Below are 16,132 nucleotides of genomic sequence, written 5' to 3'. Positions count from 1 at the left end.
ACATCACAATTGTCACTGACATAATCAGGATGATTGTGTGCCTTCGAGAACATACTGGACATACCCAAACCAAAAGCTGTGAATGAACCAGGAGATCGTAGTCTGCTGGGGGCTAATTTATGGCATTTAGAGCTAGTGATCCAGGAATAAGTAAGAAGTTCGGTACAACCTGCAGAAGGGTTTTTTTAAGAGTTGGAAAAAAAAAACAATTTCAATTGAGGTTAGACGAAAATGGATACATGTCAGCTCTGGAAGGTTTTGCAGGCTATTTTCACTTGTAAAGCAAAACCTGATTTTGTTTAATAGCTGTGACATTTCACTTCCAGATGAGCTCAATGCCTTTTAGGCATGCATTGAAAGGGAGAATAAAACTTCACCTGTGCAAATCCCTGCAGCATTTGGTGACCCTTTGATTGTTGTATTGGAGGCCTGACATCACAACATCTTTCAAGAGAGTGATGCCTTGCGAGGCGCTGGGGCCTGATGTTGTACTTGGAACTATGCTATCTAACTGGTGGGAGTGTCAAGGACAGTTTGCAATCCTAGGGAGAAAGAAAAAGGGGAGGGGGGAAAACCAGAGGATGGGCAAGGGGTATAGTGAGGGGGACAGGGAGAAAAAGGGGAGAGAGAAAAAGAATGTGTGTATATAAATAAATAACGGATAGGGTACGAGGGGGAGGTGGGGCATTTGTGGAAGTTAGAGAAATCAATGTTCATGCCATCAGGTTGGAGGCTACCCAGACGGAATATAAGGTGTTGTTTCTCCAACCTGAGTGTGGCCTGATCTTTAGTAGAGGAGGCCATAGATAGACATATCAGAATGGAAATGGGACATGGAATTAAAATGTGTGGCCACTGATAGATCCTGCTTCTCTGGCGGACGGAGCCACCTACGCTTTTTCTTTCTCCCTAGGCCTCCTGTCCCATGATCCTCTCATATCCCTTTTGCCAATCACCTGTCCAGCTCTTGGCTCCATCCCTCCCCCTCCTGTCTTCTCCTATCATTTTGATCTCCTCCTCACCCTCCCACTTTCAAATCTCTTACTAGCTCTTCCTTCAGTTAGTCCTGACGAAAGGTCTCGGCCCGAAACGTCGACCGTACCTCTTCCTAGAGATGCTGCCTGGCCTGCTGCGTCCACCAGCAACTTTTATGTGTGTTGCTTGAAACTCCAGCATCTGCAGGTTTCCTTGTGTTTGCTTACATAATGTTGTTCTGGCTGATGTGCTGTTTTATGTAATTCTGTCCCAGTTCTGCATTTAAATATAAATTTTCGTTTGCCATCGCTTGAAGTGACAGACCAGATTCTGTTCTGCAGCAGCTGCCTGTTACAGAAACAACCTCAATTTATCAAGTGTGGTTGAAACCTGGATTGCTTAGTTTGGTAGGTGTCCTTCAAATGGAATTAATTGGCCATGTTGCTCAATGTGATCATTTGTTGAATTGGCAAAGTAATTACTGTTCACTTTTTTTTGTTTTTTGAAAGCAGAACGACTTGCTGCTTTAATTGTCTGGATCTTTCAGCAGTTTGGATGCCAGGCACAAAAATCTGGTTTAAAGATGCTAATACAGAAATAGAATCAGTATTTTATGTCTGTAGTAACTCTTGTAAATAATTTGTATTGCACTCCCAGTTTGGACTATTCCCTTAAATCTTTTACAGGTGCTGCCCTTTACAGAGCACTCAAAGATTATGTCTTAAGTGAAGATCAGCTCAAGAACGGATATCCTCATGCCAACCCTGACAAACCAGGCACTGCTGTGTTGTTTAATGATGAAGCAAAGAAATGCCTTGCTGACTGTGAGTTAACATTCGTTCCATTTCTTCATTGTCTAAAATTGATTTATAAGTGTAGTGCTACTTGCATTCTTTTGAGTGGCGTGTTTAAAGGTGAAGGGCGTGCAGTGTGGGGCATGGTAATAATAGAAGGCATGTTGAGACCAAGATAAAAGTGGTTTTGAATCTATTGAAGAAAATATCAAGTTGGTAAGGCCCCAGGACTTGAAGGAATCTAACTAAGTTATTGAGAGAGGCAAGAAAGAGATTGCTTGGGCCTCGAGAGAGATCTTCCTATCCTTTCTATCCACAGAAAGGGTCTTGGGTGATTGGAGAGTTGACCGTGTTTGTTTAATCAAGGAGTAAAGTAGGAAATTATAGGCTGGTGATGCCCAAAACTACATTCTGAAAGCTATTAAAGATAATTTGCAGGCAAGGATTTACTTACATTTAGAAAAACGTGGGCTTATTCGACTCTGAGTGGGACCGGTCATGTCTGATGAACTAGACTGAGCTTTTTGAGGTGACAAAGATGGTCGGTGATTGGTGGTGGATGTTGTCTATGTGGACTTTAGTAAGGCATCTCACAAGTTCCATCATGGTAGGCTGATCCAGGAGGTTAAGATGTATAGGCTCCATGGTAGCCCAATAGATTGGATTCAGGTTTGGCTTGCGTAGGTGTTATTCTGACTGGAGCCTTGGAGGTGAGGGGCATAGTTAATGTGAATGCTCTTTTCCCAGGGAATGAAAATCAAGAATTAGAGGGCATGCCTTTAAGAGTAGAGGGGAAAGTTTTAAAAGGGAGCCGAGGGGCAAATTTTCCTCGTAGAGGGCGGTAAGTATATGGAATGAGCTGCGGAAGAAGTGGTTGAGGCAGTTACAATAACATGCTTCAGTAAGGTTAAGAGGGATGTGAGCTAAACTCGGGTGAATGGATATAACTTGGATGAGCACCTGAGTCAGCATGGACCAGTTAGGCCAAGGGCCTGTTTCCGTGCTGTGTGACAGTGTCTGTGACCAATAGTATTTTAAAGCTGGGACCTCTGACTGTAGCGAAAAAGTAGATGGGCTGATAAGTTTGCAGATGAAACCAAAATTGGTAGAATTTAGTAGTGGGACAAGTTGTCAAATGATATAGATCAATTGCAGATATGGTGGAAAAATGGCAGATTGAGTTTAATCCAAGCAAATTAGGCCAAATGTAAGGAATAAGAGTACAGTTCATGGCAGGGGATTTCAAGCATTGAGATACAGGGGGATCTTGAGGTCCATGTTCATAGTGCACTGAAAGTGGGAAGCAGATGGATAAGACAGTAAGGAAAGCATATGGCACGCTTGCCTTTGTCAGTTGAGGCAGTGAGTACAAATCAGGAACTCGTGTTGCAGCTGTATAAAACTTTTGCTTGGGTTACATTTGGAATATTGTGTGCAGTTTTGGTTGCCCGATACAGGAAAGATGATGAAGGGTCTTGGCCCGAAATGTCGACTGTTAACTCTCTTGCATAGCTGCTGCCTGGCCCGTTGAGTTCCTCCAGCTTTTTGTGCGTGTTAACAGGGAAGATGTGAGGCTTCTGAAATTCACAAGGACGCTGCTTAGATTGGAGAATGAGCTGTAATAAGTGTTTGGAGTGTTAGAGGCAGATGGGATTCTGATAGGGGTTCATAAAATTGTAAGAGGCATAGATGGGGTAGATGGCAAGAATTTTTTTCTCAGTATAAATTCAAATGCTCAAGGACACAGCTTTAATGTGGGGGCTGGGGGTGGTTCCATTGTGGTAAGTGCCTGGAATGTACTGCCAAGGATGATAGCAGTGGCACCAGAGGCATTTAGATACACAGGTCAACACACAGAATATGGAGGGATAGGAATTGTATGCTGGCAGACAGGTTTATTTTTTTAAAATAAGTTTTGTTTTATTTTGGAGATGCAGCGCTGGATAGGCCTTTCTGGCCCTTTGAACCGTGCCCACCCCCACCCCCTCCCCAGCAGCACCTGTTTTTAAAAAAAAAAAAAAAAAATTTTGGTCTAATCATAGAACAATTTACAATTAACCTAATATCTTTGGACTGTGGAAGGAAATTGGAGCACCTGGAGGAAACCAACTGCTTTGATGGGGAGAACATCGAGACTCCTTTTCGATGATGTCAGAATTGAACTCTGAACTCCGTCCCTAGGTGTTATAGCGTCACACTCACCACTACACAGCCGTGGCACCCAGTCAGTTAAATCATAGTTGGCAACAGACATGATGTGTTCTAAAATATCATCCATTCCAATACTTAAGTCATAGAGAAGTACAGCACAGAAACAGGCCCTTTAGCTCATCTAGACTGTGCCAAACAGTTATTCTTTATAGTCCCATTGACTTGCTCCTGGACCAGAGCACTCTGTGTCCTATCCATCTATATACCTATTCAAACTTCTCTTAAATTTTGCGACTGAACCCACAGCAACCACTTCCACTGGTAGCTCATTCCACATTCACACTGAGTGAAGAAGTTCCCCTTAAATATTTTAACTTTAACCCTTAACCTATGACCTCTAGTTCTAGCAGGCTTTGCATGGGACATGTAGTATCTCAGACATCCCACCCTGCAAAAACTCATTTCAGGGAGGTAGCACCATCAATTTGCAGGAGGCTCCTGGGAGAGGTGGGATGTCTGCAATAGTGTAGCTCCTTAGCAGCTAGCCAGCTAGTTTAAATAACATTAGCTATGCTAATAACGAATGACACCTGTTAAACTCACCTCAACATGTCTTTTACAGTCTTAACCCACCTTGGGCAATAGAAGAGTCACTGTTGCAAACAGTGCAGTGAGCAACACTGTTATTATTTTGACCCCTATTAGGCAGGGGTACACTTTAGTGTTGTTTGGGGTGACGTATGTTTTATATTTTCTGTTTTTGGAACACTCTGCCACTGACTATTTTTGGAACTCTCTCGCTCTTGCACTTGCTCTTTCTCGCGCGCTCTTTCGCCCATGGTTGCTCTCTCTCGCACTTGCTTTCTCGCCCGTGGTCGCTCTCACTCACGCTCGCTCTCTTGCTCTTGCTCTCTCTCTCGTGGTCGCTCTCACTCACGCTCGCTCTCTTGCTCTTGCTCTCTCTCTCGTGGTCGCTCTCACTTACGCTCGCTCTCTTGCTCTCTCTCTCGTGGTCACTCTCACTTGCTTTCTCTTGCGCTTGCTCTCTCGCTCTTTCTCGTGCGTTCTCTCACGCTCGCTCTCAAAAAAATCAATTTCCGGGACATTGTATATAATTTGCGGGTAGCAGGGAGCCACTATTAATATGTGGGAGACTCCCGGAACTTCCAGGAGGGGTGGGATGTCTGGTATTTTGACTGCGTTTATTTTTGAGGTGGTGATGAAGGTGATTGGTGAAGGCAAAGGTTTGAGTGCTGTCTACATGGATTTTAGGTAGGATCCATATGGTAGCCTTCATCGGAAGATTTAACAATGGCTTGGCTATTTGAGTTGGAGTTAGAGTTGACTTCTCCATAGGAGAGTGAGGGTAGTGTTTGATGGGACTTATTTTAGCTGAAGGTTTGCTGAGATCTATAAGGGGTTTGTGGTATAAATGACCTGGATGAAGGGGTTAGATGGGTCATTAAGTTTGCATACAATCCAAAGATTGGTCATGCTGTGAAATGTGTAGAGGATTATGAAAGGATACAGTGGCATTTAGGTCATTTGCAGTCATGGGCAAAGAAATTGGTGGGGTTGAAACTGGTCAAATGTGAGGGTTTGTTCTTCCAGGGCACCATCAATAAGGTGACTCATTCAAGCATCAAATATTCCTATTTTAGACTGCTACAGCTGAAAATCACAGCTACTTCTATGAACTGTCACGTTAGTAACATCATTTTACGGCAATTAAAAAATATATTGCCACTCGAAGTTGATGAAACTTGGATTCTGTTTGCTGGTGCAGTTCCCCTTTAAAAGAGCGGAAGAGAGAATGCCACTGTGGTTTAAAAGTTCATCTACGACTACGTGGCTTTTGACTTCCAGTACTGACCATCTTGTTCGCAAATGTGCAGGTGCTAGTCAATGAAATCCAAGATCTCGGGGCTAGAATGCTGTACCAGATGGACATTAAAAACTTGTTTTTTTTATTTTGCTTCATGGAATCTTGGATGTCTCCCGCCATTCTGGCCCAGTGATACAGCTTGATGGCTTCACAGTTCACCAGGGTGGGACTGCTGAGTCTTTCAAAGGCAGAGGAGGTGGAGTATGCTTAAGGATCAACTCCTTGTGCTATACAAATGTTGTGGTACTGTCCTAGTCCTGCTTACCCAACCTGTCATCCGTATTATCTGCTATGGTAGATTTCAGCCATCATCTTGTTAGCAGTGTACATCCCACCTCAGGCCAGTGTCAAACAGCCTGTAAACAAACTCAGCGATGTAACAATCAGGCATGAAACAGTGCATCCTGATGCCTTCCCCATCATTTTGAGGGATTTTAACCAGGTCAGCTTGAAAAAGTCTCTAAATAATTATTACTAACAAACCACTTGTAGAATCAGAGGAACCAACACTGGACCACTGTTACACTGCCATCAAGAGCGCTTACTGTACCATCCCACGCCTGCACTTGGGGAAAGTCTGATCACTTGGCTATATTTCTACACCCTGGGTAGAGGCAGACACTGAAGACAGTGGCACCAGTAGCGAGGACCAAGAAGTCATGGCCAAGGGAGGCACAGGAGCACTTCCAGGACTGCTTTGAATCATGGACTGGACTGTATTTGGGATTCGTCTGCGAGTCTGTGTATGCCAGGACTGTCAATGACTTAATTCAAACTTGTGTGAATGAGTATGTGCTGATTAGAGTATACTGGACATGCCCAAATCAAAAGTTGTGGGTGAACCAGGAGGTTCATACTCTGAGGGACAGATTTGTGACATTCAAGTCTGATGACCCAGCACTATATAAGAAAACCAGGTATGACTTGGAGGGCTAGCTCAAGAGCAAAGGAACAATTCCTTTGCAGGTTGCAGGCAGAAATGGATGTACATCAACTCTGCAGGCTAGGCAAGCCATTACTTTCTACAAATTGAAACCTAACATGAATGACTGTGATGCTTCACCCCCAGATGAGCTCAAAGCCTTTTATGCTGCCTTTGAAAGGGAGAATATAACTGGAGCTGTGAGGATCCCTGCAGCACTCAGTCACCCTGTGATCTGTCTTTCAAGAGGGTGAACCCTCGCAAGGCAACAGGCCCTGACAGAGTACCTGTTAGGGCTCTGAAAACCTGCGTCAACCAACCATTGGGTGTGTTCAAAGACATTTTCAATCTTTCAGAAGTTCTCACCTGCTTCAAAAAAATCATACCAGTGCCTACCATAGGTGCAGGGTGAGCTGCCTTAACAACTATCATCCAGTAGCACTTGCATCTACGGTGACGAACTGCTTTGAGAAGTTGGTTATGGCTAGAATTAGCTCCTGCAGATGCAATCTTATTGGCTGTTCATGGTTTGGATCACCTGAATAATGTCAGCATGCTGTTTATTGACTATAGGTCAGTGTTTAACCCTGTCATTCCTATAGTTCTGATCGGGAAAAACCTGGCCTCTGTACCTCCTTCTGCAGCTGGATCCTCGACTGCCTAGCTGGAAGACCACAACCTGTGCAGATCAGAAGTAATATCTTCACCTTACTGTCAATCTACGCTGGTGCATATTGGACGTGTGCTTATCCCACTGCTCCACTCTCTCCACACCCGTGACTGTGTGGCTAGGCACAGCTCAAAGGCCATCTATAAATCTGCTGACGACACAACTATTGTTGGCAGAATTTCAGATGGTGATGAGAAAGCGTACAGGAGCTGTGGGGTGTCGCAGCAAAAACCTTGCACTTTTTTTTTGCCACAAAGACAACAAATTTCATGATTTATGCCAGTAGTATTAAATCTGATTGAGAAGATCAAATGTGAAGGGACAGTACTCCATTAATGGCATGTCATTGAGGTCCAAGTGCACAGGTCGATAGGGTAGCGAAGGAGGCATATGTCATGCTTGCTTTTATTAGTTGAGGCACTGATCATCGTCGGACACAATAGACAACCACTATCCAGCTTGGGGAATGAGTGAAGTGATTACTGTACCTTTGGCGATGATCTTTGTGTCCTCACTGGCCACAGGAGTACCAGAAGATTGAAGGGTGGCAAGTGATACTACTCGTTGGAGAAAGGTAATATATTTAATCCTATGAATTGTAGATCAGTGAGTCTTGTGTCAGTGTTGGCAAAACTGTTAGAGAGCATTCTTAGAGACGGTATTTATCAGCATTTGAAGAAGCCTCATCTAATTAGTTGGTCAGCATTGCTTTGTGATGGGAAGGTCCTACCTCACGAGCCTGATTCAATTCTTTGAGAAAGTGACAAAGCAAAGTGATGAAGGAAGAATGGTGGATGTGGTGTATATATAGATTTTAGTAATGCGTTTGTTTAGTAAAGATTCCCCACGGTTCATTCTGCAAGTCAGGAGGCATGGGATCCAAGGAAATTGCTTGGATCAGAATTATCTTGCTAACAGAAGGAGAGGGTGGTAGTACATGGAGCATATTCTGTCTGGAGGTTGATGACCACTAGTGTTCTGCAGGAATTTGTTCTGGGACCCCTACGCTGTACTCCTGCACTTTCCTTGGATAGTATCTTGTGATTTTATAAAAATTACAAAGTCCAGGTACTACCTCCAGAAAACTATCTCACATGTGAAGTGGCAATTCTGGAACAAACCTGATTCACAGAAGAATGCTTAATAGCTGTGGCAGGGCTTGACTCCTCTTACCTGCAAACTAAAGCCAAGCGACGTGTGTGACAACAAGGTTTCGCTCTCAAATTGAGCTCAATGGCTTCAATGATCGCTTTGACCAACAGAACTCTCACAGCCCCCAATGACCCTGAGGCCAACGTAATGTACACTGGAGAGCAGAGTCTGGTTGCAATACAGCCTGGATTGGAAACACCAATGCACTTGAACAGAAAAACTTACAAAAAGTAGTGTATACAGCTCAATCCATCACAGGTAAAGCCCTCCCCACCATTGAATATATGTACAAGGAGCAGTGTCGCAGGAAACCAGTATCCATCATCAGAGATCCCACCAATCCAGGCCATGCTCTCTTCTCGCTGCTGCCATCCAGAAGAAGGTACAGGAGCCTTTGGTCCCATACCACCAGGTTCAGAAACAGTTATTACCCCTCAACCAACAGGCTCCTGAACCAGTCAATAACTTCACTCACCCCAACAGTATGCTGTTTACACAACCCAGGCGCTCACCTTCAAGAATTTGACAACTCGTGTTGTCAATATTATTTATAATCTATTTATTATTGTTTTCTTGTATTTTTTTGTATTTGCACAATTTGTTGTCTTTTGCACTTTGGCTGCTTGTCCATTTTTCATAGATTTTGTCTTTTGTATCTACTGTGAATGTCTATAGTAAAATGAATCTCAGGACATTATGTGGTAACATACTGTATCTACTTTGATAATTTTACTTTAAATGATTTGGATGAGGAAATGGAAGGGTGCGTTAGTAAGTTTGCAGGTGCCTTGAAGATCAGTGATGGAGCAGATGTCTATCAGATTGTGGTAGGTTACAACAGGACACTGATGGGGAAACAGCTGGGCTGAGAATTGGCAGAAAAGTGAGAGGTGATGCACTTTATAAGGTTAAACTTGGAAGAGATTATTGGGTCAATGGCAGGATTCTTTGTAGTATGGATGAACGGAGTAATCTTGAGGTCCACGTCCAAGATTTGCAAGTTGATGGTGGTTAAGAAGGCGCAAGATGTGTTTGTCTTCATTAGTCGTGGGATTGAGTTAAGTAATGTTGCAGCTCCATAATGGTTAGACTACACTTGGAGTAAGTCCACAGGTGGATGCGAACAGACAGACCTGTTTCTAACATTGGAACATAAGAAATAGGAGCAGAAGTAGGCCATCTGGCTCATCGAGCCTGCTCCGCCATTCAATAAGATCATGGCTGATCTGACCATGGTCTCATCTCCACCTACCTGCCTTTTCCCCATAACCCTTAATTCCTGTACTATGCAAAAATCTATCCAACCTTGTCTTAAATATATTTACTGAGGTAGCCTCCACTGTTTCATTGGGCAGAGAATTCCAGATTCACCACTCCCTGGGAAAAGCAGTTCCTCCTCATCTCCATCCTAAATTTGCTGCTCTGAATCTTGAGGCTATGTCCCCTCGTTCTAGCCTCAACTATCAGTGAAAACAGCTTTCCTGTCTGTCTTATCTATACCTTCATAATTTTAAATGTTTCTATAAGATCTCCCCTCATACTTCTGGATTCCAGTACAGTCCCAGGCGACTCAACCTTTCCTTATTATCTAGCCCCCTCATCTCTGGAATCAACCTGGTGAACCTCCTCTGCACCGCCTCCGAAGTCAGTATATTCTTTCTCAAGTAAAGAGACCAGGACTGCATGCAGTACTCCAGATGCAGCCTCACTAGTACCCTATATGGTTGCAGCATAACCTCTCTGCTCTTAAATTCAATCCCTCTGGCAATGAAGGCCAACATTACATGTGTCTTGATAGCCTACTGCACCTGCAAACCAACCTTTTGCGATTCATGTGCAAGCACTCCCAAGTCCCTCGGTACTGCAGCATGCTGTAATCTTTTACCATTTCAATAATAATATGCTCTTTCATTTTCCTTTCCAAAGTGGATGACACCGCATTTACCAACATTGTACTCTGTCTGCCAGACCCTTGCCCACTCACTTAATGGTTGAGTCTTAACCTATCTATTTCTCTCTGCAGACTCTCTGTATCCACTGCACAATTTTTTTTCCACTCAATTTAGTATAATCAGCAAACCTAGACACAGTATATCTGGTCCCCTGTTCCAGATTGTTTATCTATCATGTGTTGGCGAGTGGCCAAGTGGTTAAGGCGTTCGTCTAGTGTTCTGAAAGTTGCTAGTTCGAGCCTTGGCTGAGGCAGCGTGTGTGTCCTTGAGCAAGGCACTTAATCACACATTGCTCTGCGACGACACCAGTGCCAAGCTGTATGGGTCCTAATACCCTTCCCTTGGACAACATCGGTGGTGTGGAGAGGGGAGACTTGCAGCATGGGCAACTGCTGATCTTCCATACAACCTTAGTCAGGCCTGCGCCCTGGAAACCTTCCAAGGCGCAAATCCATGTTCTCATGAGACTAACGGAGATGTATATATATCTGGTTGGCGATCAGTGGTGAGCGATATGCCGCAAGGGTGTGTGTATATATAGATAGATATATAGATATAGATAGATAGATAGATAGATATATATAGATAGATGTATATAGATAGATGTATATAGATAGATATATATATATATATATATATAGATATATATAACAGTTGCAGACCCAGCACCAACCTTGCGGCACATCGCTCACCACTGATCGCCAACCGGAGAAACTCTCCTGTATCCCAACTCTCTGCTTTCTATTGGTTAACCAATCCTCTATTCATGCTAATACATCACCCCTAACTCTATGCATCCTTACCTCATGGATAAGTCTTTTATGTGGCACTTTATCAAATGCCTTATGAAAATCCAAGTAAATAATGTCTATCTGTTCCCCTCTATCCACTGTGCACATTATATCCTCAAAGATCTCCAGTAAGTTTGTCAAATAGGACCTGCTGGATCCATGCTGCGTCTGCCTGATGGATCCATTTCTTTCCAGATGCCTTGCTATTTTTTCTTTAATGATATCTTCAAGCATTTTCCCAGCTACAGATGTTAAACTAACTGGCCTATAGTTTCCTGCCTTTTGCCTCCATCCTGTTTTGAACAGTGGCATGACATGTACCTTCTTCCAGTCTGCTGGGACCTGCCCAGAGTCCAGAGAATTTTGGTAAATTATCACCAAGGCCTCAACTATAACCGCTGCCATTTCTTTCAGTACCCTGGGATGCATTCCATCAGGACCCGGGGGACTTGTCTATCTTCAGGCCCACAACATGATACTCTGGGAATTTCATTGCTACTCTGAAGAGTGATTGCTTTGCGTTGTCCTGAAATATTTGTTTTATTTCATTCTCCCCACATTTTGGTTATTATGATGAACTGACTCGAGGTAATACAATCACAAACATGAGAAAATCTGCGGATGCTGGAAATCAAGCAACACATACAAAATGTGGAAGGAACTCAGCAGGCCTGGGAGTATCTATGGAAAAGAGTAAACAGTTGACGTTTCATGGTGAAGGTTATTGGCCTGAAACATTGACTGTTAACTCTTTCCCATAGATGCTGCCTGGCCTGCTGCGTTCTTGAAGTATTGTATATTTTTTTTAAAGTTTGAGCAAAACTATATTTTTTAATGTGGACGAAAAGCATGGTAACAGATTCTTCTGGCTCAACTAGCCTGCGCCACCCAATTACACCCATATGAATAATTAATCTACTAACTCGTATGTCCTTGGAATGTGGGAGGAAACCGGAGCATTTGGAGGAAACCCATGGGGAGAACGTACAGACTCCTTGCAGACGGTGGCAGGAATTGAACCCAGGTTGCTGCGGTTGCAATAGTGTTTGTGCTAACTGTTATGCCAGCATGCCACACTGGCACCTTTGCCACTGTAAGTGTTGACCTTCTGCAAACGTTTTACTTGTTCCTCTGTACTGTTCTGAAGCTTTTATCCAGGTTTGCTGTCGTTGTGGAATATCATTCTCTGTAGCACCTGATGGAAATTACATCTCCAAGGAAGAATGTGTGTACCATTGGGGAAAATTAATAAGGCGGCAAGGTGAGTGTTTTATAAAAAAATTATAATATACACAGACTGCACACTGAAGTGGATTCTCTGCACAAAAGGGGAGCAAATCTTTTAGGCATGTGTGATAATAGTGTGTAATGAATCCTGTATATCTGTTGTACTGACCAAGATTATTCTTACAATAACACTGAAGTAACAGATATTGCTCTTGTAAATTGAGCAAGTCATTCATCTTGTGACCAGCAAGTGATTTACTGACCGTTGCCAGCTGCCATCAGCTGTTGTGGGGTTGGTGCCACACTTTTGCAAGTCTCATACTGTAGTTTGATTTCTGCTCCTCATAAGTTTCAGGAAGTTAGTGCTGGAATGTAACAGCACATACTCTTTCAATGGGGTCATTTGTCTTTTTGGGGTTGCACTTTCATCTCCCACTGAATTACATTGTGCTGCTCAATTTGGGGTCGACACATTGTAGAAGCTTCCTTTCCCTTGTGGTAACTGACATTTCCTCCATTTCAATATTTACCAATGTATCGACCCAAAAGGGCTGCGAAGGTTCACTTAAGGGTTTACCATTGTTTGGGAGAAGAAATTAATTCTCGTAACTGTTAAGTGGCTGACCCTTTTATTCTGAGCTGACCCCTGGTTCTAGACTCTCTTAAATTAATTCTTCCTTTATCCTGTCATTGGAAACAGTTTGAAAAAAGGTCCAGTTAGGATGACTCCAGTAATGGAGGGGGTTGTGTTATGAGAATAGGTTGGACAGATTGTGATTATACTCATGAAGGCTTAGAAGAGTGAGAAGCAATCTTATTAAAGTGTGTTGTGATGCAGTAAATGCTAGAAAATGTATCCACCACATGGGAGATTCCAATACCTGTGGTCATGGTCTCATAATCAGGGAGAAGTCGCATTAGACTGATTTAGGGAAGGCTTCCTTTTGAACAAAAGATTGTCAGACTTTGCAATTCAAAAGTTGCAGAAACAAACTTTGTGTTGAAAGCAAAGATATTTAATCATGGGAAAAAAAAACCATGCACTATGAGCAACAGGTGGGAAAGTGGAATTGGGGAGAATCGGATAAGCCACTGTTGGCAAAGACTTGAGTGTCTGAAAGGTCCATTTCTGTTACTATTTTGTTGTCTGATGGTATGGGCTTATTGTTCCCATATGTGGAAAGTTGCTGTCTTGAGAATCCATCTAGTGAACCTTTGCTCTACTCTATATTAGAAGTATATCTTTTGGTAAGGAGAATGTACCCAACTGCAATATTCGAAGTGTAGTGTATAATTGGAGCCGATTTGTTAGTCTTGTACTCCTAATCCTCTTACAGCAAAGGTCAATCTGTCATTTGTCTTCCTATTTGCTTGATATCCTGAATGTACATGAATCACTCAGTCTGATGACATTCGAGTCTCTCTGAGCCCATCCACTTTGAATCTCTGATGATCTAATGAAGCTTTTGGCATTCCTATTTTCCCAGATGTGTATGACTTTTTTTGATTTGCCTGGTCACTGCCAGTTCATCGAGCCTGTTCATATTTCCTTGTTCTCCTTTCACCGTCTGCTTCACACTGCCTTGTATCATCAAACTCAATCCCTTGGCAACTCCAGATGTCTTGGACACCAGCACCAATCCTTGTGGCATACCATTTGTCTTGGTTTCTGTTAACCATGATTTTATAAATTGTTGACTCCACCCTGCTAGGATGTCAGGTTGGTAGCTCTCATTTTCGCCCTCCTTGGATTCTGTAATTATCTATTTGTCAATCTCAGGAAACTGATATAGAATCCGATATTTTGGAAGATGATAACCAGTGCAATTATAATCACCTTCTAACCTTAGCTTGCAGGTCATTTGTCCCATTAATTTGTGAATATTATTTTTAACTGTAAATTCTCAGTTCCTCATTCACTATAGATCTGACCACTCTTTCCAGAAGTTTCATGAAAACAGATTATTTTTCTACAATACAATTTTGACAGTGAAGGACATAGTATTTTGCTTTCTGCATCTTTAAAACGTATACAATCTCATTTTCCTATTTTGTTTGAATTAAACTGCTTTTAATCTCAATGGAATTTCTTTTTCTGAAACTAATTCATCTTCATGATTCAGTTTGATGTTTCATTGTTTTTAAATACACAGTATATACAGAAGAGCCAAAGAATCCACCTCTTTTACCAAAGAACTCAGAAGAGGTATTCCCCTAACGAATATCAAGTTGCACACTGGCGGCGGTTTCAGCTGAAAGATGAGGGTTAACAATCTGTCTGACACTGTATTCCCACTTCTGTAAACCGTAGTCAGTTACTGAACTTGCACATTCAACTATTCATACATTGGCAGATTGTTATTTTTACGAACTTGAATCCAGTTGAACACCACTTCCACAGAATGTGCAGAGGGTCCTTGAGATGCAAGTCCATAGCCTCCTGAAGGTGGCAACACAAATAGTCAAGAAGGCACATAGCACAAGTGGCCTGCAAGCTAAGGTTGCTTGTCTTTCATTGGTCAGCGCATTGAATGTAACAATTTGCAAGTTATGTTGCAACTGCATGAAACTTTTTGGTTGGGCAACTTTTGGAGTTTTGCTTGCCTTATTACTGGAAGAATGTGTTGGTGTTTGGAGAGAGTACAGAGAAGGTTCATCAGGATGTTGCCTTGATTAGAGTGTATTTAAAGTGTTGGGCGTGATTGGGCAAATTTGTATTGTTCTTTCTAGAGTATCAGGGTCTGAGGGATGAGCTGAGAGAAGTATGTAAAATTATGAGAAGTAAGGTAAATTGTCAGTTGTTTTCCTATGGTGGAAGTGTCAAATGCTACAGGGCATAATGCAGGGTGAGAGGTGGAAAATACCTGTAAATGCCCTTCAATCCAGGTAAAATCCTTTATACCCTCTACAAAGCCTCCATATTTTTCCTACAGTGTGACAATCAGAATTACACACAGTTCTTCAGAGGTGTCCTAACCGAAATTTCATCTAACTTCAAGTGGTCAAACAAAGTATGAACTGAAAACTTCACTTAGTGTTCTCACATTTTAACTTTAACCTTAATTGTCTTTTGGCAAGGTCCTAGTACAATCCTTTTTGACCCTTTAAATCTTAATTTCAATTTGCTTCAGTTAGATGTGCCCCAGCACCTTCTCAATGAGGCAACAGCAGGGCAGACTAGTATGAAGCAGGCTAAATTGGAGTCAAATGCGCCACCTGCTGGGGAAATTTGAGTTGAAATATAAAAAATTAATTTTGATTCTGGCAAAGATGGTTACTGAACTGTCCTAAAACCCGTCTATCTTTCCAGTGATCTCAAACAAATGTTGTACTGACCTGATCCAACAACGCAGCTGATTGTGAAGACCACTGAAGCAGTATTACAGTTGGGGATTGAGGGATGGTCAGTGCTGGCTATGTCCCATGAATGCTTTATCTGCTATTCTTCATGCATATTGACAGTGAACTTTCAATGTATGTTTCTGATTCCAGTTTCTAATGGATGGGAATGCCGATATAGTTGCTGTGAAACGGTGCTGGAATCTGTTGGATGTCAGGTTGCTAAGGTATAATTTCATATTGGTTTGGATTTTATGAGGTGATTTCAGAAGCA

At 42.5% G+C, this 16,132-nt stretch overlaps 1 protein-coding gene across 2 annotated transcripts in view; it reads left to right on the top strand.

Moving 5' to 3' along the window:
- The window catches only part of LOC134346287 (RNA exonuclease 1 homolog), a 71,196-nt gene that overhangs the window by 28,007 nt on the left and 27,057 nt on the right, over window positions 1–16,132 (top strand). For both annotated transcript variants that reach the window (XM_063047635.1, XM_063047636.1), the window contains exons 8-10: window positions 1,662–1,799; window positions 12,440–12,553; window positions 16,012–16,085. In XM_063047635.1, coding sequence (XP_062903705.1) covers window positions 1,662–1,799; window positions 12,440–12,553; window positions 16,012–16,085 — 326 coding nt within the window. The remainder of the gene's footprint in view (window positions 1–1,661; window positions 1,800–12,439; window positions 12,554–16,011; window positions 16,086–16,132) is intronic.

Source organism: Mobula hypostoma, chromosome 5, assembly GCF_963921235.1.
Source record: "Mobula hypostoma chromosome 5, sMobHyp1.1, whole genome shotgun sequence".
Classification (NCBI taxonomy): Eukaryota; Metazoa; Chordata; class Chondrichthyes; order Myliobatiformes; family Myliobatidae; genus Mobula; species Mobula hypostoma.
The sequence above is the reverse complement of the archived record's forward strand: the minus strand, read 5'-3'. Positions and strand labels throughout refer to the sequence as shown.